Source organism: Hylobates moloch, unplaced genomic scaffold (assembly GCF_009828535.3).
Source record: "Hylobates moloch isolate HMO894 unplaced genomic scaffold, HMol_V3 SCAFFOLD_21, whole genome shotgun sequence".
Classification (NCBI taxonomy): domain Eukaryota; kingdom Metazoa; phylum Chordata; class Mammalia; order Primates; family Hylobatidae; genus Hylobates; species Hylobates moloch.
The window spans coordinates 10,199,070-10,219,672 of record NW_026652296.1 but is presented as its reverse complement, the minus strand read 5'-3'; the positions used below and the strand labels follow the sequence as shown (position 1 = coordinate 10,219,672).

At 50.7% G+C, this 20,603-nt stretch overlaps 2 protein-coding genes across 4 annotated transcripts in view; one reads left to right on the top strand and one right to left on the bottom strand.

Annotated features, from left to right (window-relative positions):
* PTPN1 (protein tyrosine phosphatase non-receptor type 1) overlaps positions 1-10,265 on the top strand; it is a 73,663-nt gene extending 63,398 nt beyond the window's left edge. For 2 of the 3 annotated variants that reach the window (XM_058432931.1, XM_032143175.2), the window contains exons 6-10: positions 3,065-3,274; positions 3,816-3,977; positions 4,351-4,574; positions 5,917-6,112; positions 7,339-10,265. In XM_058432931.1, coding sequence (XP_058288914.1) covers positions 3,065-3,274; positions 3,816-3,977; positions 4,351-4,574; positions 5,917-6,112; positions 7,339-7,362 — 816 coding nt within the window. In that variant the 3' untranslated portion in view covers positions 7,363-10,265. The remainder of the gene's footprint in view (positions 1-3,064; positions 3,275-3,815; positions 3,978-4,350; positions 4,575-5,916; positions 6,113-7,338) is intronic. The other variant, XM_032143174.2, reaches the window with a different exon arrangement.
* Positions 10,266-12,196: 1,931 nt separating this feature from the next.
* The window catches only part of RIPOR3 (RIPOR family member 3), a 105,410-nt gene continuing 97,003 nt past the window's right edge, over positions 12,197-20,603 (bottom strand). The window contains exons 16-22 of the mRNA XM_032143173.2: positions 20,273-20,408; positions 19,456-19,617; positions 17,941-18,102; positions 17,248-17,450; positions 14,605-14,688; positions 12,765-12,855; positions 12,197-12,297 (exon numbers count right to left, since the gene is read on the bottom strand). Of these exons, the coding sequence (XP_031999064.1) occupies positions 12,197-12,297; positions 12,765-12,855; positions 14,605-14,688; positions 17,248-17,450; positions 17,941-18,102; positions 19,456-19,617; positions 20,273-20,408 (939 nt within the window). The remainder of the gene's footprint in view (positions 12,298-12,764; positions 12,856-14,604; positions 14,689-17,247; positions 17,451-17,940; positions 18,103-19,455; positions 19,618-20,272; positions 20,409-20,603) is intronic.

The following is a 20,603-nucleotide window of genomic DNA, read 5'->3' as shown; positions in this document are numbered from 1 at the left end:
CTGCGTCTGGGTGACCCCATGCCTCCCCTTCTCAAGTACTACTTTTTAATCATCATGGCTCCTGCCATTCATTTCATAGTTGATGTAAGCCAGGTGCGGTGGCTCACGTCTTTAATCCCAGCACTTGGGGAGGCTGAGGCCAGGAGGATCACTCGAGGCCAGGAGTTCAAGACCAGCTTGGGCAACATAGCGAGACCCCCGTCTCTACAAAAAAGCAAAAACAATTAGCCAGACATCGTGGTGCTCCCCTATAGTCCAGCTACTTAGGAGGCTGAGGCAGGAGGATTGCTGGTACCCAGGAGTTCAAGGCTGCAGTGAGCTATGCTTGCACCACTGCACTCCAGCCTGGGTGACAGAGCAAGACCCTGTCTCAAAAACAAATAAATTAAAAAAATAGTAGAAGTAAGATCTAGAATGTAGCACAGGTTACCAGGACGTAGGGAAGGGGTTCGGGCTGCCTGGCTCCTGAGGATGGTAGCAGTGCAGCTGCTGCGAGTGCTTTCTGCCCTCTGGTGGTGACCGCACCGGAGTCACCAGCCCTGCTATAGCCCTGATGGGGCAGAGAGGCTCCGAGTACGGTGGATGGAGGTGCTTTCTGGAAGATTCTCAGGAGTAACATGGGCAATGTGTTGGAATGTGCTAGAGGATTTATGCAGTAGCCTTTTAAAAGAATGCTTTTTAGCATTTGCAAGCCTAACATTAAGAGTGACTTCTGGGAAACTCTTTGCTTGTTGAGGGAAACTGAACTTCAACAGAGCAGAAGAGCTGTGCGCTTTTTGTTTGGCAGAGTGAATACAGCCAGCTCAGAGGTTTTGATGTTAGGATCTGTTTGCTCCAACAGACTTTGTTTTTAAAAGGCTTTCTCAGCCATGGCTGTCTGTTCTAGCACAAGGCTGGAATGAATTCCTTGTGAAAGAGGTGAGCAGGTGTGAGGGAGGGTGTCAGTGGGCAGTAACCCAAACCTTCAAGGATTAAAAGAAAACTTGGCGTTTGGCATGCTTGCTTCTTACTCAGTTTTAAAATACATTTTAACGGCCGGGCACGGTGGCTAACACCTGTAATTCCAGCACTTTGGGAGGCCGAGGCGGGCGGATCACGAGGTCAGGAGATCGAGACCACGGTGAAACCCCGTCTCTATTAAAAATACAAAAAAATTAGCTGGGCGTAGTGGCGGGCGCCTGTAGTCCCAGCTACTCGGAGAGGCTAAGGCAGGAGAATGGCGTGAACCCAGGAGGAGGAGCTTGCCGTGAGCCGAGATTGCGCTACTGCACTCCAGCCTGGGTGACAGAGCAAGACTCCGTCTCAAAAAAAAAAAAAAAAAAAAAAAAATTAGCCGGGCGTGATGGTGGGCACCTGTAATCCCAGCTACTCCCAGCTATTACAGGTGGCAGGCACCTGTAATCCCAGGCGTGGTGGAGGCTGAGGCAGAGAATTGCTTGAACCCAGGAGGCGGAGTTTGCATTGAGCTGAGATCATGCCACTGCATTCCAGCCTGGGCAACAGAGTGAGACTGTGTCTCAAAATAATAATAATTTTTTAAAAATACATTTTAAGTCCTTTTCTTCTCCACCTGCCCCCACCCCCCAAATAGAAGAGGTATTTCTTCTTCTTTAATGTCATTAAGGTTATATGGATACCATTTTCTAGAGAGGAAAGAATGATGGAATTGCCTAGTGTATTCTTGCCATTATCCTAACATACACAAATTTCTCCTTGTTCTGTGCAAGATACTGTATTTAGTACTTAATAAACATTAAGTATTATTTACTGGTGTATTTAATGGCTGAGGCAGGGTTAAATATGTATTATTTTCATCCCAGCAGAGTCGGGGGAGGTCCTAGTAACTATGCCATGAGCTCTATGAGGGTGAGGCGGTGTCTTTGCCCCCGCCTCCCTGGCATAGTAACTGGCACATGGTTGGCATAGTGTGGACATTCGTCAAGTGAAGGAAGGCATCATGAGCAGATCTCTGGCCTGAATCTTTCTGCCATCAGCTGCTCTCCAAGTGGCCCTGGCACTGGGCCACAGGGAAACCCTCCAGGCTGGTATGGTTCCTGTCTGTGGCTGTCTTCCTGGGCCCATGTTAGGAGACTTTCACTTCCAGAGCCCTTTCCTTCTCAGGGCCTTGCTTACCAAGTGGCTGGTTCCCATTTACTAGGAGCTCTTAGGTCATTGAAGATGTTGCGTACTCCCCCCAGCGAGGGCTGCCTTTTGATCACAGCCGCCAGAAGCCTCAAGGAAGGAGCAGAGCTGGAAACAGACCCCCAGGCCATTGCTTCTGTTCTGGGGCAGACCCAGCCAGGGGAAGAGACATTCTGGGACAAGGGCTGGGGTCCACCTTTCAAAAGTGTCTGCAGCAGGCTCTGAGCATGGACTCTCTGCCTCCAAACGTCCACCTCCTCGTCGGAAAATGGATGGGAGTGCCTGCCTGGAGCAGCTGGTGGGAGAGCACAGCACCAGCACGCAGGACACACTCGGTTCATGGGCTGGTGCCATTCGCATTGACCACCTCTTCAGCTGGGTGTTAAGCCTCACCTTGGAGTCACCAGTCTTTGGAGACAAGTCTGTTACTTTTTTCTCTAAAGTGACAGTCCTCTGAAACCTCCAGATCATCTTGAAGCCCCGTCTGAAAGTTGCCCAGAGCCAGTGCCTCACCTGCTGTTCCTTGTTCACTTTTTCACAGGAGGCCTTGCCGGGCTTTATGACAAGATTTTGTGGGTGGCTGCTTAGCATCATTGTGATTCGTGAGACAGAGAGAAACCAGTTGTAACCATGTAGACAGTGGAAGTGATAGGGAGAAAAGAGAAAAGAGGTGAGGGGACTCTTCAATCCGAAGCTACATGAAGTCTAAGCAGGCACACCCTGCAGGTTCAGTGTCAAGCCCAGGGCCTGGCCCCAGGGCACGGTATTTGTTGACTGGGTGTGTGGACCCTGGGAGAAAGTCTGAGAATTAATGTTCCTCTTAGAGGTAGATGAGTGGAAGGTGACTCTGTGTGTACTTGGAATTAGTGATTTCTGTACAGATGATTCTTTTAGAATCATCATGAGTATTTTTCTCTTTCAGACCCAAGAAACTCGAGAGATCTTACATTTCCACTATACCACATGGCCCGACTTTGGAGTCCCTGAATCGCCAGCCTCATTCCTGAACTTTCTTTTCAAAGTCCGAGAGTCAGGGTCACTCAGCCCGGAGCACGGGCCCATTGTGGTGCACTGCAGTGCAGGCATCGGCAGGTCTGGAACCTTCTGTCTGGCTGATACCTGCCTCTTGCTGGTAAGGAGGCCCTTGCGGGCACCCCGGGGAGCTCCTCCACCTGCTCTGCTGTGATGTTTTTTCCTAAGTAGAAACTGAAGCACTTCTCTTCCAAAATACAGAGACTCACAGTGTTAGTCTGTTTTTGCGTTACTAATAAAGGCATACCTGAGACTCAGTAATTTATAAAGAAAAGAGGTTTAAGTGGCTCCCGGTTCTGCAGGCTGTACAAGCATGGCACCAGCATCTGCTCGGCTCCTGGGGAGGCCTCAGGGAGCTTCCAGTCATGGTGGAAGGTGAAGGGGAGCAGGAGCAAGAGATGGGGGAGGTCCCAGACTCTTAACAACCAGATCTCTTGTGAATGCATTGCCTCAGGGAGGGCACCAAGCCTTTCATGAGGGACCTGTCCCCCTGACCCAGACACCTCCTACCCAGCCCTACCTCCAACACTGGGGATTACATTTCAGCATGAGATTGGGAGGGGACAGACATCTAACCGTGTTATTAACGTTGCCCTTGAGAATTGGACCTGGCTGACTTATATCTCCTCTCTGGCTTTCAGATGGACAAGAGGAAAGACCCTTCTTCCGTTGATATCAAGAAAGTGCTGTTAGAAATGAGGAAGTTTCGGATGGGGCTGATCCAGACAGCAGACCAGCTGCGCTTCTCCTACCTGGCTGTGATCGAAGGTGCCAAATTCATCATGGGGGACTCTTCCGTGCAGGTCAGCATTGCCTTTGTTTGAATCCAGGTGTGACCATTTTAACTTTTTTGTCTTTGAAGGAGGCTGTCAGTTGTAAAAGTTCAAACACCATCTGGTGTCAGGGGAAATAGCTACCCTTCATGTTTAAAATAGCCAGAAAGTTGTCAAAATGTTCACCATGTTGCACTTTGTGCCTTTGAAGTGCTCACATAGAGAGCATTGATAGGAAGATGAGACTTTATTTTCAAAAGATTTCATCTTCCAAGTACATGGCTGCAGCCCTGAGAGGCCAAGAGCCCCTCACCAAGCTGTCACCTCTGCTCATGCAAAGGGATTTCCTGACAAACCAGCCAAAGTGAACACTAATAGGACTTCCTCTTGCTGCTCTTTCAAGGATCAGTGGAAGGAGCTTTCCCACGAGGACCTGGAGCCCCCACCCGAGCACGTCCCCCCACCTCCCCGGCCACCCAAACGAATCCTGGAGCCACACAATGGGAAATGCAGGGAGTTCTTCCCAAATCACCAGTGGGTGAAGGATGAGACCCAGGAGGATAAAGACTGCCCCATCAAGGAAGAAAAAGGAAGCCCCTTAAATGCCACACCCTACAGCATGGAAAGGTAGTATGATTGGGTCCCAGCTTGTTGGGGTGAGGGGAAATGACCTGTTCTAGAAACACACGCTGGTACTGAAACCCTGTGGACGCAGCTTCCTGTTGGCAAGCAGTGCTTCCGCATCCTTGGGGAACAGGGCGCGTGGACCACAGCCACTCCACTCCTGGCTGCGGGAGGTCCGGTATTGGGCACAGGGTGGCCGCAGGACATGAGCCACTTCTGTGGGATTCTAGTGCCACCTTGTGGTGCTTGTTGGAATGACGGGCTCGGAGCCACCGAGTAGGGTTTTTCTGCTCCCCCCTGACAACAGCGCCCTCCCCCCAGGTTTCCAGACAGTCCTGAAATGTGATGTCCAGGCTTGACCATATGCCCTCAGTCCCCACAGTGGTCCTTTGGGGAATGTAACCTTTTTTATGTGGTCTTGATTAAATCCCATTTTACTTCCTTGCAGGTTAACAACCATTATTGAGTACCTATTGATATGTGTAGTGTACTGAGTTAACTAGAACATGTCCCTTGGTCTGTGTTCTAGATCATCTTGCTGGGAAAAAGGCAGACCCAAAGCATATTTTGGTGGGAGCCCATGGACAGTGATGTGATAGAGGTGTCTGCTGAGGTGGTCAGGGAAGGCTGCTTGCAGTAGGTGGCCATGCATGGAAAGTTTGCAGAATGAGCAGGTGTTAGTTCCAGCTGGAGATGACTGCCGGCTGTGCCCTTGCTACCTGCTTTCTGGAGGGAAGTTTTAAGACGTGTGCATACTTGACCCAGCAGTTGTATACATGGAGAAATTTACCCTGCAGCGACTCTCAAAACAAGCGTGTAAAGATGTGTATAGGTAGTTGTGTTTGTTGTAGCATTGTTTGTAGTAGTGAAAAATTAGAGATAGGCCAATGATATAACCAGGGACCTGATCAATTATGTTCTCTCCCTGTGTTGGGATATTCTGTAGCTCTTAAAGAATGAGATCTGGGTGTACTGATGTGGCCAGACATTACAATTGCAGTACATGAGAAGGCAAATCATACAATAGTGTGTACACCAGTGGGTCCTCCAGCCAGATAAATCCTCACAGTGACCAGTCGCCTAGGCACCTTGTGAACCCTACCCTGGGTGTGGGTGCTATCTGAAGTACCTGGGGGAGGGGGTGACAAGTGGACTTCAGGCTGATGTGGGCCCTGGCCTGGCCCTCCCTCCAAGCAAAGGGGGCTGGCTTGCTGGAAGGTTAACATCATCCAACTCTGTCTACACGTGGCTTGTTTTTTCCTAGAATTCCTGCCACAATAGCAGCATCCTTGCCATTCATTTTCTCCAAAGTGAGTAACCCATCTCTGCTCCTCTGATTCCTCAGCATGAGTCAAGACACTGAAGTTAGAAGTCGGGTCGTGGGGGGAAGTCTTCGAGGTGCCCAGGCTGCCTCCCCAGCCAAAGGGGAGCCGTCACTGCCTGAGAAGGACGAGGACCATGCACTGAGTCACTGGAAGCCCTTCCTGGTCAACATGTGCGTGGCTACGGTCCTCACGGCCGGCGCGTACCTCTGCTACAGGGTATGTTTCCACTGACAGACGCGCTGGCGAGATGCTCGTGTGCAGAGAGCACTGGCCGCTAGCCCGATGGTAGGATTCAGTTCTGTGGCGCATCTGAGCCAGTCTCAGAAGAAACAGATCAAAGGTTTTTAAAGTCTGGAACTGTGGAAGGGCTAACAAGAGAATTAAGGATCGATGCACTGGGGTTTTAAGGAGCCCTCTGGTCCCAAGAATATAAGAGTCTAATCTCAGGGCCTTAACCTATTCAGGAGTAAGTAGAGAAAATGCCAAATACATCTGTTTCTCTCTCTTTTTTTTTTATTCCTTTGTTTTTGGAAAAAAAATAGAATTACAACACATTGTTGTTTTTAACCTTTATAAAAAGTAGCTTTTTGTTATTTCTGGAAAAAAAAAAAAAGTAGGCACTTACAAAACTTTCTCATACCCTTAGGTGATGTAATCAGCTATATAATTTATATTTGATTTCCCAGGGAAGGAATCCCAAACTTTTACGAATGTAAACTCCCTTGGAGAAGAGGGTTAGGACGCTATTGCGCTCAAGCCCCCCTCAGCTGTGTGCACACTGAGCCAGGACAGGGTCTTTGAGCTTTCCCATTGTAAGAAGAACAGCAACAAAAGGCCGTCTAGAAAAACAGAACTTGCCTCTGCTTCTGCTCAGGGTGTCCCCACTGGGTTTCCATTGTCCTTTCTCCATTGCTCCCTCCTGTGACAGCCATCTTGCTCATGTACCAGCCCTCATCACCCCATCCCCATAAATGGGTGTCCTCGAGGCCTCTGCCTGGGGGTCAGAGGTCACCACAGGGTGGCCATCGGCATGTCAACCCGCTGTTGATTCAGAGGAGTGGGCTCCACCTCATTGGGAGAAGTGCCATTTCAGCAGAAATCCACACGTTAGACGTGTGTTGCTGTTAAGTAAGGGGAAGAGAGAGGACTAGCCTCAGAGCTCTGGCCGTGGAAATGACCTCTAAGACTTTTTCATCGTTTTAAATATTTTACCTCTTTCCAGGTGGCCATCTGAGTACATCAGATGGTTTTGCAAAATGCAGACAATTTTTTCCTTGGGGGTGATTTTTAGGGAGAGGGGGCTACTGTAAAAAATAAAACCAAAACCCCCTTTGCTCCCTCGGAGGTTGAAGTTGCCGGGGGGTGTGGCCGGGGTCATGCATGAGGCGACAGCTCTGCGGGTGCGGGTCTGGGCTCATCTGAACTGTTTGGTTTCATTCCAGTTCCTGTTCAACAGCAACACATAGCCTGACCCTCCTCCACTCCACCTCCACCCACTGTCCGCCTCTGCCCGCAGAGCCCACGCCCGACTAGCAGGCATGCCGCGGTAGGTAAGGGCCGCCGGACCGCGTAGAGAGCCGGGCCCCGGACGGACGTTGGTTCTGCACTAAAACCCATCTTCCCCGGATGTGTGTCTCACCCCTCATCCTTTTACTTTTTGCCCCTTCCACTTTGAGTACCAAATCCACAAGCCATTTTTTGAGGAGAGTGAAAGAGAGTACCATGCTGGCGGCGCAGAGGGAAGGGGCCTGCACCTGTCTTGGGGCTCGCCCCACCCAGGGCTCCCTCCTGGAGCATCCCAGGCGGGTGGCACACCAACAGCCCCCCTTGAATCTGCAGGGAGCAACTCTCCACTCCATATTTATTTAAACAAATTTTTCCCCAAAGGCATCCATAGTGCACTAGCATTTTCTTGAACCAATAATGTATTAAATTTTTTGATGTCAGCCTTGCATCAAGGGCTTTATCAAAAAGTACAATAATAAATCCTCAGGTAGTACTGGGAATGGAAGACTTTGCCATGGGCTTGCTGCGTCAGACCAGTACTGGGAAGGAGGACGGTTGTAAGCAGTCGTTATTTAGTGATATTGTGGGTAACGTGAGAAGATAGAACAATGCTATAATATATAATGAACACGTGGGTATTTAATAAGAAACATGATGTGAGATTACTTTGTCCCGCTTATTCTCCGCCCTGTTATCTGCTAGATCTAGTTCTCAATCACTGCTCCCCCGTGTGTATTAGAATGCATGTAAGGTCTTCTTGTGTCCTGATGAAAAATATGTGCTTGAAATGAGAAACTTTGATCTCTGCTTACTAATGTGCCCCATGTCCAAGTCCAACCTGCCTGTGCATGACCTGATCATTACATGGCTGTGGTTCCTAAGCCTGTTGCTGAAGTCATTGTCGCTCAGCAATAGGGTGCAGTTTTCCAGGAATAGGCATTTGCCTAATTCCTGGCATGACACTCTAGTGACTTCCTGGTGAGGCCCGGCCTGTCCTGGTACAGCAGGGTCTCACTGTAACTCAGACATTCCAAGGGTATGGGAAGCCATATTCACACCTCACGCTCTGGACATGATTTAGGCAAGCAGGGACACCCCCCACCCCCCACCTTTGGGATCAGCCTCCGCCATTCCAAGTCAGTACTCTTCTTGAGCAGACCGTGATTTGGAAGAGAGGCAACTGCTGGAAACCACACTTCTTGAAACAGCCTGGGTGACGGTCCTTTAGGCAGCCTGCCGCCGTCTCCGTCCCGGTTCACCTTGCCGAGAGAGGCGCGTCTGCCCCACCCTCGAATCCTGTGGGGCCTGATGGTGCTCACGACTCTTCCTGCAAAGGGAACTGAAGACCTCCACATTAAGTGGCTTTTTAACAAGAAAAACACGGCAGCTGTAGCTCCCGAGCTACTCTCTTGCCAGCATTTTCACATTTTGCCTTTCTCGTGGTAAAAGCCAGTACAGAGAAATTCTGTGGTGGGAACATTCGAGGTGTCACCCCGCAGAGCTGTGGTGAGGTGTGGATAAGGCTTAGGTGCCAGGCTGTAAGCATTCTGAGCTGGGCTTGTTGTTTTTAAGTCCTGTATATGTATGTAGTAGTTTGGGTGTGTATATATAGTAGCATTTCAAAATGGACGTACTGGTTTAACCTCCTATCCTTGGAGAGCAGCTGGCTCTCCACCTTGTTACATGTATGTTAGAGAGGTAGCGAGCTGCTCTGCTATATGCCTTAAGCCAATATTTACTCATCAGGTCATTATTTTTTACAATGGCCGTGGAATAAACCATTTTTACAAAAATAAAAACAAACAAAAAAAGCAAGGTGTTTTGGTATAATACCTTTTCAGGTGTGTGTGGATACGTGGCTGCATGACCGGGTGGGGGGGGGGGGGGGGGGGCGTGTCTCAGGGTCTTCTGTGACCTCACAGAACTGTCAGACTGTACAGTTTTCCAACTTGCCATATTCATGATGGGTTTGCATTTTAGCTGCAACAATAAAATTTTTTTCTAAAGAACATGAATTTGGGGTGCTTCCCATTTTTTTTTCTTTGCTTAATAGAGCTAAACCAAGGTGAGTAACTCCTGTTTCTTTCCATCCCTGCTGATGTGAAACAGATGTTGTCAATCAGCTGGGGTTAGCGTTTTCCACTTCTGAGAATTAACCTCAGCATCCCTGCATTGCCAGCACCCTCAGACTGGAGCGCTTTCCTTGACTGTGAGCTTATTGAACACCTTAGGCCTCAGCCCATTTCCTTCCCAAATCGACGCTCTGCCTGTGCAGGGCCCTCGGATAACTTATCAGTGTTGTTTGAAGAACAGTGTTTTGAGTGAGTTGTAATCTCAAAACCGTATCCCTTACCCAGTTACCTGTAAGACACAATGGTTACCGCATCTCAGTACGTAAAGTCCATTTGATATAGAATTGACTTAGAAATAAGATAGATAAACAGTATAGTTTTTCATTTGTGTACAAAATTAAACAATGTAAATTCCCCCCAAAGTAATTTTTTTGAATTTTTGTTTTGAAGTAATTTTGGACTTGCAAAATGTTGCCAAAATAGTACAAAGAGTTTCCTGGTACCCTCGAAGGTTCCTCGACTGTTTCAAAGCTGGCTGCACACCCAGGCTCATGAGACTGGGAAGAGGACAGGCTGTGGTCATGTGGACCCACAGGGGCCTGGGGCTGCAGATGTCAGTGTGGCTTCCACCGTTTCAGGTATAAAAAAGGGCATCTAAGCTTTCAAGAAGAGGGAGGAGGCTCTAGGGCAGCGGTCCCCAACCTTGTTGGCACCAGGAACCGGTTCCATGGAAGACAGTTTTTCCCACAGGCCTGGGGGTGGTGAGGGATGGTTTTGGGATAGAAACTTCCACCTCAGATCATCAGGCATCAGATTCTCATAAGGAGCTTGCAACCTGATCTCTCGCACACATGCAGTTCACAATAGGGTTCACGCTCCTATGAGAACCTGATGCTGCAGCTGATCTAACAGGAGGTGGAGCTCAGGCGGTAATGCTCGCTCGCCACTCACCTCCTGCCATGCAGTCCAGTTGCTAACAGGCCTCAGACCAGTACCGGTCTGTGGCCTGAGGGTTGAGGACCCCTGCTCTAGGCTGGTACTGCTGATGCTTAAAAAGAGAGGGTTTGCCAGAAATCAGATGGGACAAAAGGGCAAAGGCTGTGCCACAGAGTGCCCATATAGGAGAAAGCACGCCTGGAGCCTTCGAGAGCATGCAGAGAGAGAAGCCCAGAGACTGCATTTACCGGAGCTGCTGCCTGAGGCCACCCTCCAAGTGTCCCCACAGTGCACCACAAGACCACAGGAGTGACCTCACTGGCAGGTATTTGGGGAAACAACCGCTGTCTACTCTTTTGGGTAAAAAGTGAAACACCAATTAAAATAGTTTAATTGAAATTTCAGAAAATTGAACATATGAACAAGGCAAATAAATACTAGATTAAAAACAATATGTACAGGAAGTATTGATGAGAATGTTCAAGTTAAAGTTCTCCAATGCCATTGCTACAGCAACCTCAAACCCTAGGTTCTCTCTGCACTATTAACACAGACATCTCAGGACATGGTTTGCTTTTTTTTTTTTTTTTTTAAGACTTAAATAGGAAACTAATTAATTTTCTTTCTTTAAAGCAATTGCGATCTTCAGTGAACTTTTAGGCCAGTTGATGGCTTCTTTTTTTTTTTTTTTTTTTGAGACAGAGTCTGGCTCTGTCCCCCAGGCTGGAGTGCAGTGGCACCATCTCGGCTCACTGCAAGCTCTGCCTCCCAGGTTCACGCCATTCTCCTGCCTCAGCCTCCCGAGTAGCTGGGACTACAGGCGCCTGCCACCATGCCCTGCTAATTTTTTTGTATTTTTTAGTAGAGACAGGGTTTCACAATGTTGGCCAGGATGGTCTTGAACTCCTGACCTCGTGATCCGCCCACCTCGGCCTCCCAAAGTGCTAGGATTACAGGCTTGAGCCACCGCGCCCGGCCCAGCTGATGGCTTCTTAGCGGCTTATTGACGAGACCCTAGGGTAGCTTCCGAAGCTGGATTGATTGCATTTGGGTGCAGATGGTCAAAGTGAGTGGCCCTACTGCCCGTGCTGCTTAGGGCTCCTGGGCTGATGCGGTGGCTTCTTCCCTTTGTGCTGCTGAACATAGGGAAAGTGAGGTTCACAGTCCACCAGCCGCTGTCTGTGAGCTCCACCAGCACACTGGCTGCAGGTCAGGCTGAGAGTGTGGTTGTAGAAACCCTGGCTTTGTGCCTTCCCACCTTCCCCAGCTCACCAAGGTGACACCTGGCTGCTGCTGAAATGGCCTGAGCAGTCTTGCATTAGCAGGGCCAGCCACCTGCCAGCCTGCTGCACCCCAGTGCCTGTTGACGCAGAAGTGCCGAGCAGCTGACCGGCAGCGAGGCCTGGAGTTCTACACACTTGTCTTGGAGCCTTTTATTTAGGGCTTCAACTTGCCTGGCCTTGGCCCTTTTGTAGGTGGCCACCTAGTGCGGCTCGGCTCTGCATCTCAGGGAAGGTCACACAGACCCTCAGCCAGAAGTCGAGTGCTCCGTTGAGGCCGTGCAGCCCCTGGAATGCTGTACCTTTGCCTTGCTTTTTTCTGCTTCTGTACAAAAGACCAACCCATGCCCTGGGGCTGGGTCAGTGGCCGGAGCCTCAGGTAGAGGTCTGGGCAGCTCACACTCCTGGAGGAGTGCACGGCACCATTACCCAGAGTGCAGGCTATGTCCAGGCCGGGCAGCAGCAAAAAAACTGACGTGAGATTTGTGCTCATCAGCCAGGATTTTTTAAAATATTGTGATTTCAACGTCTGCCTCCTGGCAAAAGACTTCTCTTTGTTCTGAGCAGAGCTTGCCCATCTTCTCAAAAGCTAACCGTCCTTTTTCACCTGAAATAGCAAAGGGACCTGTCAGCAGGTTGGATCCTGCCTTGGCACTTCCAACTCTCCTGGGCCAAGGTGGCCCTAGTGCTTAGTGACTGTGGGTCTCGGTGGTCTCTGCAAAGCGGCAGGGGAGGGAGTATGTGCGGGAGCCCCCACCTGATGACTCACATGGCCTCAGGGCCTTGCTTTTACCTCTAGGATGTTCTGCTGAATCGGAACCCTGCCTTGCCTCTGGCTTCTATCCCAAAAGTCTAAGAAGATAGCGAACACTCCCTGCCACCCCAGCCATGAAGGAGGCCTGCCTTGGCAGGGTGCTACAAAGGGTGGAGGTCGGCTGTGTGCCAGGGCTGCTAACGGTGCCCATCCCGGGTGCCCCAGAGCTGTTCTACCTGCTGGGAGAGCTGGGTGTGGCCTCTCGAAGATTCTAAGGGCCCCAGGAACCCTGCTGCGCTGCACAGATTGTGCCACTTTACCAAACGACAGTGTGGTTTCCCGGGCTGCCGCCCGCACGGCCTCCAGGTCAGACTGGCACAGGCTGGCAATCTGGTCGATGCTTTCAATGCCCTGTTCGAGATTAGGAGAAAAAGAATCCTTTAGGGGGCCTTCTCAACAGCAGGCAGAGTCCACTTAGTGGCCCTGCAGGGCCAGTCCTAGCGTGGTCTCTGGGGCCTCAGCCCCTTCCTCTTCTCCAGGCTTCCAGGGTTTTTAGGTGGCCTCAGGTTCATGAGAGGCACCTCTAGACTCTGGAAGTGTCTCGCCTCTTCAGCCCTGACACCTACTAGGGAGCCAGGCTGTTAGCAGAACTCGTCTTCCTGGACGCCTGCTGAAAGGTTAGAATTGAAAAGGAGACCTGCTGCTTTTTGGACCTTCCTGCCTCCCTCACGCTCTCCTTACCCTACTCTCCAGGGCAGCCTGTGCCAGTACTTAGCCAGACTCAGGCACATGCCCCCGGGCTGCTCCTGCAGGCCAAGGACCGGCATGCACTGCAGCGCCCGCTACTGGGCACCTAGCCCTCACTGGTTTTCTGATCTTCTCCTCAGAATTTCCTATTGATCCCTCCCAGAATGAATGGGAGTTCAATCTGTTTGAACTATCTTTCATCTAGCATCTGTGCAATTCCAAATGCAGGTGAGGCTGAGGGAAAGCGGGCATCCCCTCACATCCATGGGATCTATGTGTGGGTTGTATCAAGAGTCTCAAAAATGCTCATATTCTCTAATCCTAGAATTGGGTCTAGCCTAAGGAGATAATTCAGAACTCCATGTTTTTTTAAAGCTTTATGCACAAACATGATCATAATGACATGATTTATGATAAAAATTGGATGCTATTTCCTATGAAAGCGGCTGAGTAGGTTCAATTAAGGTATACCCTTGATAGCCCCTTCATAAAGAATTCTAAAGTGAAAAAAAAAAAAAAAGACAAAAAAATTACAGGCGTGAGCCTGTAATCCCAGCACTTTGGGAGGCCGAGGCGGGCAGATCACAAGGTCAGGAGATCGAGACCATCCTGGCTAACACAGGTAAAACCCCATCTCTACTAAAAATACAAAAAAATTAGCCGGGCGTGGTGGCGGGCACCTGTAGTCCCAGCTGCTGGGGAGGCTGAGGCAGGAGAATGGTGTGAACCCAGAAGGCAGAGCTTGCAGTGAGCCGAGATCGCGCCACTGCACTCCAGCCTGGGTGACAGAACGAGACTTCGTCTCCAAAGAAAAAAGAACTCTAAAGTGCTGCCAGTCTAACACAAAATGTTCTTATTTTGTTGACTGTTTTTAAACTATGTTTGGATCAACAATTTTAAATGCTCACGCACACCCACAAACTTTTAAAAGAAGCATACCAAAATGTCAGCCATTGTTTCTGCTACATTCTAGGATGATGGATAACTTTCTTTTCTATCTCTATATTTTATAGCTTTTTTTTTGAGATGGAGTCTTCCTCCTTCATCCAGGCTGAAGTACAGTGGCATGATCTCGGCTCACTGCAACCTCCGCCTCCCGAGTTCAAGTCCCGAGTAGCTGGGACTACAGGCATGTGCCACCATGCCCAGCTAATTTTGTGTGTGTGTGTGTGTGTGTGTGTGTGTGTGTGTGTGTGTATTATTAGTAGAGATGGGGTTTTGCTGCGTTAGCCAGGCTGGTTTTGAACTCCTGACCTCAGGTGATCTGCCTGCCTTGGCCTCCCGAAGTGCTGGGATTACAGGCGTGAGCCACCACGCCCGGCCCCAGTGGAATCATTTTGAAGTTAACTAACCTTAACCCTAACCACAAGCAGGCTTTTCTGTCAGCCACTAATGGGGAAACGTCAGGCTCACCTTGAGGTGTTTGAGTGCTAGGCATGCGGCCTGCTGGAGCCTTGCATCGTTTTCTGCCAGGGCGTTGGTGTAGAAGAGCAAAGCCTGGGGAGAGTAAGGAGGCTGTGAATGGAGGGGTAAGCAGAAGTGGAGTCCATGGTTCTGGGTCCATCAGTCGCCAGGTGCCGACAGTAAGGCACGCTGTACCCATCTTTCTCTAAACAATGTTCAGGACATGATCGGTCCGTCTTTGGGCCAGGTGTACACAGTCACAAGATCTATACTGTGGTGTTTAATTTATCCCTAGAAACAGATCCCAGGGCTAATACGATGAAGAAAGCTCTTTTTGTCTAATAATATTCTGGAAGTGCATTCTGAAACTGCTGTCTATAAAATGCTCAATCAGAGAAATAGGATGCCCAGCTCAGAACAACAGAAGAACTGATCATCCCATGTGCATTGCCCTCTTCAGCTGAAAACGGGCAAGGCTGCCGCCTCGGGCCAGAGGGAAACCTGCCTATTCCCGTCAGCCCTCCTGTCCAGTCACAGCGGTGACCCTGCCCTCTTCGGTCTCATGACCATGGCCACATCAGTTCATGTCTTTGGGCCTAACCTGACTCAGCTGAAAACAAAGCTGGCACTTGCTTCATTGTTATAGAAAGCACACAGGGTTGTGCCCGGCCCGCAGGGGAGTCCAGCGTCTGCGGCTGCAAAGGGAAACCCAGGAGTGGGTTTGCGCTCACTCAGTCGAGTGGCTGCAGCTTCAACTGCACGGGTGGGGTGATAGAGGGGCCCAGGTGTAGAGTTGGCTCCAGGGACCTGGGCCCAGAGCCAAAAGAGAATGGCCACCTTTCCATCTGCAGGTGGCTCTCCAAAGTGTCTGCTGCTTTGGGAAGACAGGGAGACTGGGAGTAGGATCAGGTCCTGCCACTCCTCCTACACAGGGCGCTGGTGAAGGCTGTCGGGCCACATCAGCGTGGAAATGTCACACTGCCCACTGCCTCTAACCCCAGGGTCCCAGGTCATGGCAGCCCACTCCTTCCTCAGCACCCTCATCTGAGGCCAAGCGATCTGTCACTGGGTTGGCCCCCACCTCAGTGTTTCCTACTCTCTAAAGTCTGTCACATGAAGATGAAGGCCCTTTCTTTTTTTGAGACAGAGCCTCACTTCATTGCCCAGGCTGGGGTGCAGTAGCACAATCTCGGCTCACTGCAGCCTCTGCTTCCCATGGAGGCCTTGTTTATATACCCCCATACCCAAAAAAGCAAAATACACCTGACTTCAGTGGATCCTTGAAGCCAACTACTAGTTTTCAGGAACTACAGAAGACAGAGAAATATATTAAACTACCATTAAACTTCCTGCAAGCAGCAAAGTCTAAGTCTAGGACAACCTGGAATCAATCAAATTAATTGCAAGCAGAGAAAGAAATGGAGAAAAAAACCTTTAGATTAAGTGGAAATTGAAAGCCATCAGCCAATCACAATGTGTGTCCTTATGTAGATCCTAGTTTAACAAAAAATAAAGCAGGATGCTTGAGGCTTAGAAATGTGAACGTAAGATATATGATATAAAGGAATTGATGGTTAATTTTTTAGATAAGATAATGGTGTAGAGTTGTGATTTTTGAAAGAATTCTTAACATTTTGACACACGTAGTTAACTATTTAAGGTCAAATAGGATGTCTCAGGTTGCTTCAGAGTGATACAGGGGAGTGCGGGGGAAGGGGCAGGACTGGCCATGGGTTGATTGATGGTGGTTGGGCTTGGGTTATGGGTGCAGGTGGATTCATTATATTGCTCTGTCTACTTTTGCAAGTTCAAAAGTCTCCAAATAAAGAGTTAAAAACAACCACAAGGTAGGCGGATGGGCTCCAAGAAGGGCTATTGGCAACGGAACTGGAGATTTCCTCTCCAGTCTGGAGCTGAGACCATCAGTGTAGACTATGCCCTTGATGTCACCCTTCCTGAACCCCCTCAGGGTGTGGCGCCTTAAACGTACAGTAGTCACAGGCTAAGAGTGAAAAGGCAAGAGAGGTCCATTCTCTTGGTTTTCAAATGGACTGAACACAATGACCCATTACCAGGTAGCCATGAATATTAATTGAAAGGAAATAAGGATGACTATCAAAACACTAAGAAAGGCTGGGCACAGTGGCTCACGCCTGTAATCCCAGCACTTTGGGAAGCCGAGGCGGGTGGATCACAGGGTCAGGAGTTTGAGACCAGCCTGGCCAACATGGTGAAACCCCTTATCTACTAAAAATACAAAAATTAGCCGGGTATGGTGGTGGGCGCATGTAATCCCAGCTACTCAGGAGGCTGAGGCAGGAGAATTGCTTGAACCCAGGAGGCAGAGGTTGCGAGATCGTGCCACTGGACTCTAGCCTGGGCAACAGAGCAGAACTCTGTCTAAAAGAACAACCCACTAAGAAAAACATTCAGCGTGCAAGTGACATCTCAGAGGCCTAACAGATGTGTTGCTTTGGAAGTAGCAAGGTGCATTCATGTGTGTTAGGTCATAGCCCAGGTCCCTCCATCAAAATAGCTCACAGCCACTGCAGCCCCTGGCACTCACTTCTTTGTGCTTTTCCATGAGAACACCTGCTTACCTATGCCCACACATCTGTAGACAGGGGCTGCCACCTCCCCTGGACAACATACCTTTTCCCGGAAGCTTCTGTTCCTGACTGCACCCGCCAGGCGAGCGCTGGCCGCCCTGCACACCCTCGGAGTGCCATCCAGCTGGAGCAGCGCCCAGGCTCTTAAGGTCTGGGGCAGAGGCTGGAGCTGGCCCAGCCGCTTCCCCTGCAGCTTCCGGACCGCCTTGGCCTGCCCCGCACAGTGAAGCTCCTCGATGAGTGTCACTAGAAGACAGGAAAGAGGTGGGCCCGGGTCCCCTGAATGCGAGTTTGGCAGGACAGCTGCAAGTTTGCTTGGCTGCTGCCAGTAGCCACAGAGGAACAAATCCCAGATCCATTGGGATGATCACGAAGGCCCAGCCTGGACTGGTTTCACAGGAAGCTCCTGGAATCTCCAGGAAGGCCTTTTAAAACAAGGGATCAAATACGCTCCAAAAATTAATGAAACCACAGCCCACACTTCCAGGGACTCTGGCTAGCCAAGATCACCTTCCTACCCAGCTCTGACCTCTGTTCTGTGCTTTTTAAAGCTGACTTCCCTTGGAGCTAGTATCAGCCCCCATCGGCTGAATGCAGAGTCTCATTAAATCGGGGTTCCCAAAAGAACAGTTGGCGGGGACAGATGTAGTGATTCTGAATTATAACCTGAGAAACTGCGTGTGACAGGGCTCCGTGGATATTCCTCTGCTATGACAGCCATCCACCACAGTCTTACCTTCCTTGGTGAGCTGGGTGAAGTGCTTCTCCAGGTCAGAGACGCTCTGCCTCTGCAGGTAGCCGTGAAACTGGAACCAGGTAATGATCTGTTCTTCTGGGAGCCCAGCTCCGGGGAGCAACCCACCACAGCTGACCACCTGCTCCAGGAGCCTGCGGCACACTGGCCAACGGGGAGAGCACGTCAGGAGAAACTGAGACCTCAACCCTCCACGCTTCTCAGCTGGGAGTAGCCTGGTCAGCTAAAGGGCTTTCTGGGCCGGGCGCAGTGGCTCGCGCCTGTAACCCCAGCACTTTGGGAGGCAGAGATGGGCGGATCACCTGAGGTCAGGAGTTCGAGACCAGCCTGACCAACATGGTGAAACCTCATCTCTACTAAAAATACAAGATTAGCTGGGTGTGGTGGTGCCTGCCTGTTTCCCAGCTACTCTGGAGACTGAGGCAGGAGAATCGCTTGAATCCGGGAGGTGGAGGTTGTAGTGAGCCAAGATTGCGCCACTGCACTCCAGCCTGGACGTGAGTGAAACCCCATCTCAAAAAAATAAAAGGGTTTCTGATGGCATGAGGGCAGGTGTCCCTCACTGCATTCCCTGTGCCGTGGGGGAGGAGTGGGCCCGGCTGGAGTCAGGACTATGACTCCAACTCACCTTGAGTCAGCCCGTGTTGGGTTCATCCCCATGCCCTGGGCCCCACACCACACCTGGATCTAAATCCCAGAGGCAGGGCCTGGGAATATGCATGTCAACAAGCAGTCCAGGGGGTGCTTGGAACATGACTGTCACCTTTCACTTGCTCCACAGAGAAAGGCAAATTCTGGGGAAGGAGCAGTCCAGCCAGCATTTCTAGATGCCCTCGTGGGCCCCTGCCTGCCTCCCTTCCCATAAGGTTCATTCTTTACCCCGTCAGGCTCTGGTGGGAGGCATGGAATCTGTCCCCAGAAAAATGCACTGGCGGCCGGGCGCAGTGGCTCATGCCTATAATCCCAGCACTTTGGGAGGCCGAGGCTGGTGATTCACAAGGTCAGGAGTTCGAGACCAGCCTGGCCAATATGGTGAAACCCTGTCTCTACTAAAAATACAAAAAAAAAAAAAGAAAATTAGCCAAGCGTGGTGGTGCGCACCTGTCATCCCAGCTACTTGGAGGCTGAGGCAGAAGAATTGCTTGAACCCGGGAGGTAGAGTTTGCAGTGAGCCATGATTGTGCCACTGCGCTCCAGCCTGGGTGACAGAGTGAGACTCCATCTCAAAAAAAGAAAAGAAAAATGCACCAGCCCACCAAGGTTTGCACGCAGCTTCAGAGCTCCACAGACTACTCAGACAGCCCCAGGTGGAGGCCTCATCTCTCCCAGTGAAAGGGCGATGACTCGCATTGAAGCCAAGAAACCTCTGTCCAATGGCATGAAGACACAGAAGTGAAGACAGGGCTGAAATGAGGCCAGCTGTGGCCACCCTGAAGGCCCTGGAGACTCAATACAGCCTTTCTGTGGGAGGGGACGACAGGACAGAAGGGAACCCACCTGTTTCCAGCTGTCCCGGGTATTTCCCTCTGACTCTGTGCAGGAAGCTTTTCTTGAGCTGGTTCAGCAGTGTCGTGGCAGGGCAGGACAGGATGCTGCCAGGCCCTGTGCACCCTCTCCACAGCTTCAGGCACCCCTTCCTCTGCGAGGCCTGTGGGATGACTGAAAGCCCCAGTTCAGAAACCTGAATGGTGACTCGGGGAGAGCACGTGACAAGGACCCCAAAGGTTTCCCTCCACTAGGACCTGAGTGGGTAGGGAGGAGGGGACGGTGTGGCTTGATGTGAGGTCCCTTCCCTGCATTCCCATGTGACACATGAGCAGCTTTGGCTCTAAGCATCTTACCAGGGTGACCACCTGCAGTCCCCACAACAACCTGGGAGGGGCTGCTGTCACCAGCCTCTCCTTACGGACAAGGAACCTGGCCTTCTGAGAGGGGAGGTCACACGGGGCAGAGGCACAGCTGGGATCACAGCTACTCTTTGAGGGCACATTCTGCACCTTGAGTGTGGCCTGGGGTTACCTCACTGAACCCTATGCAGTGCCCTCCTCCTATACAGATAGGAAAGCAGAGGCTCAGAGAGGTGAATCATTTGCCTGGAGTCACACAGCTGACTGAAGAGTATGCTGCAACTCCAAGACTTGCCTCCCTTACCTCCCCGCAAACAGTGTGTATCTCTGAGCCCAGCCCAGCCACAGCCTCCACTCTGGGCCCTGGTTAACTTTGGCTATTAGGAAGGGAGAAGAGGCTCCCCGAGCTTTGATCCCGTCCCCGTGCCGTTCACACAGGCAGCCCCTGGGTGGTAGCAGCTACTTACTCTCTTCAATGGATGTTGCCTTGCCGACTTTCTCAAAGTCAAGGACAGAAAGTGTCTCCAGAACGTGCTTTTGCTGTGCCACTTCTTCCAGGAGGCATTCCTGGACCAGCCTTGATAAATTAGGGGAGGCCAGTTTCTGGGAAGCAGCCCAGATGCTCCAGGTTAGCATGGAACATGCCCGCTGAGGTCAGCCGTTACGGCTGTGGTTCCCACCTGCTTGTGCCCATCTCTTCTGTCCCGGGGGCCTCCCTGTCATCTGGGGATTCCCCTTTCACCAAGGTGGCTGAGCTAATGGGATGCAGGCTGGGCTGCCAGGGACCACCTTTGCCCC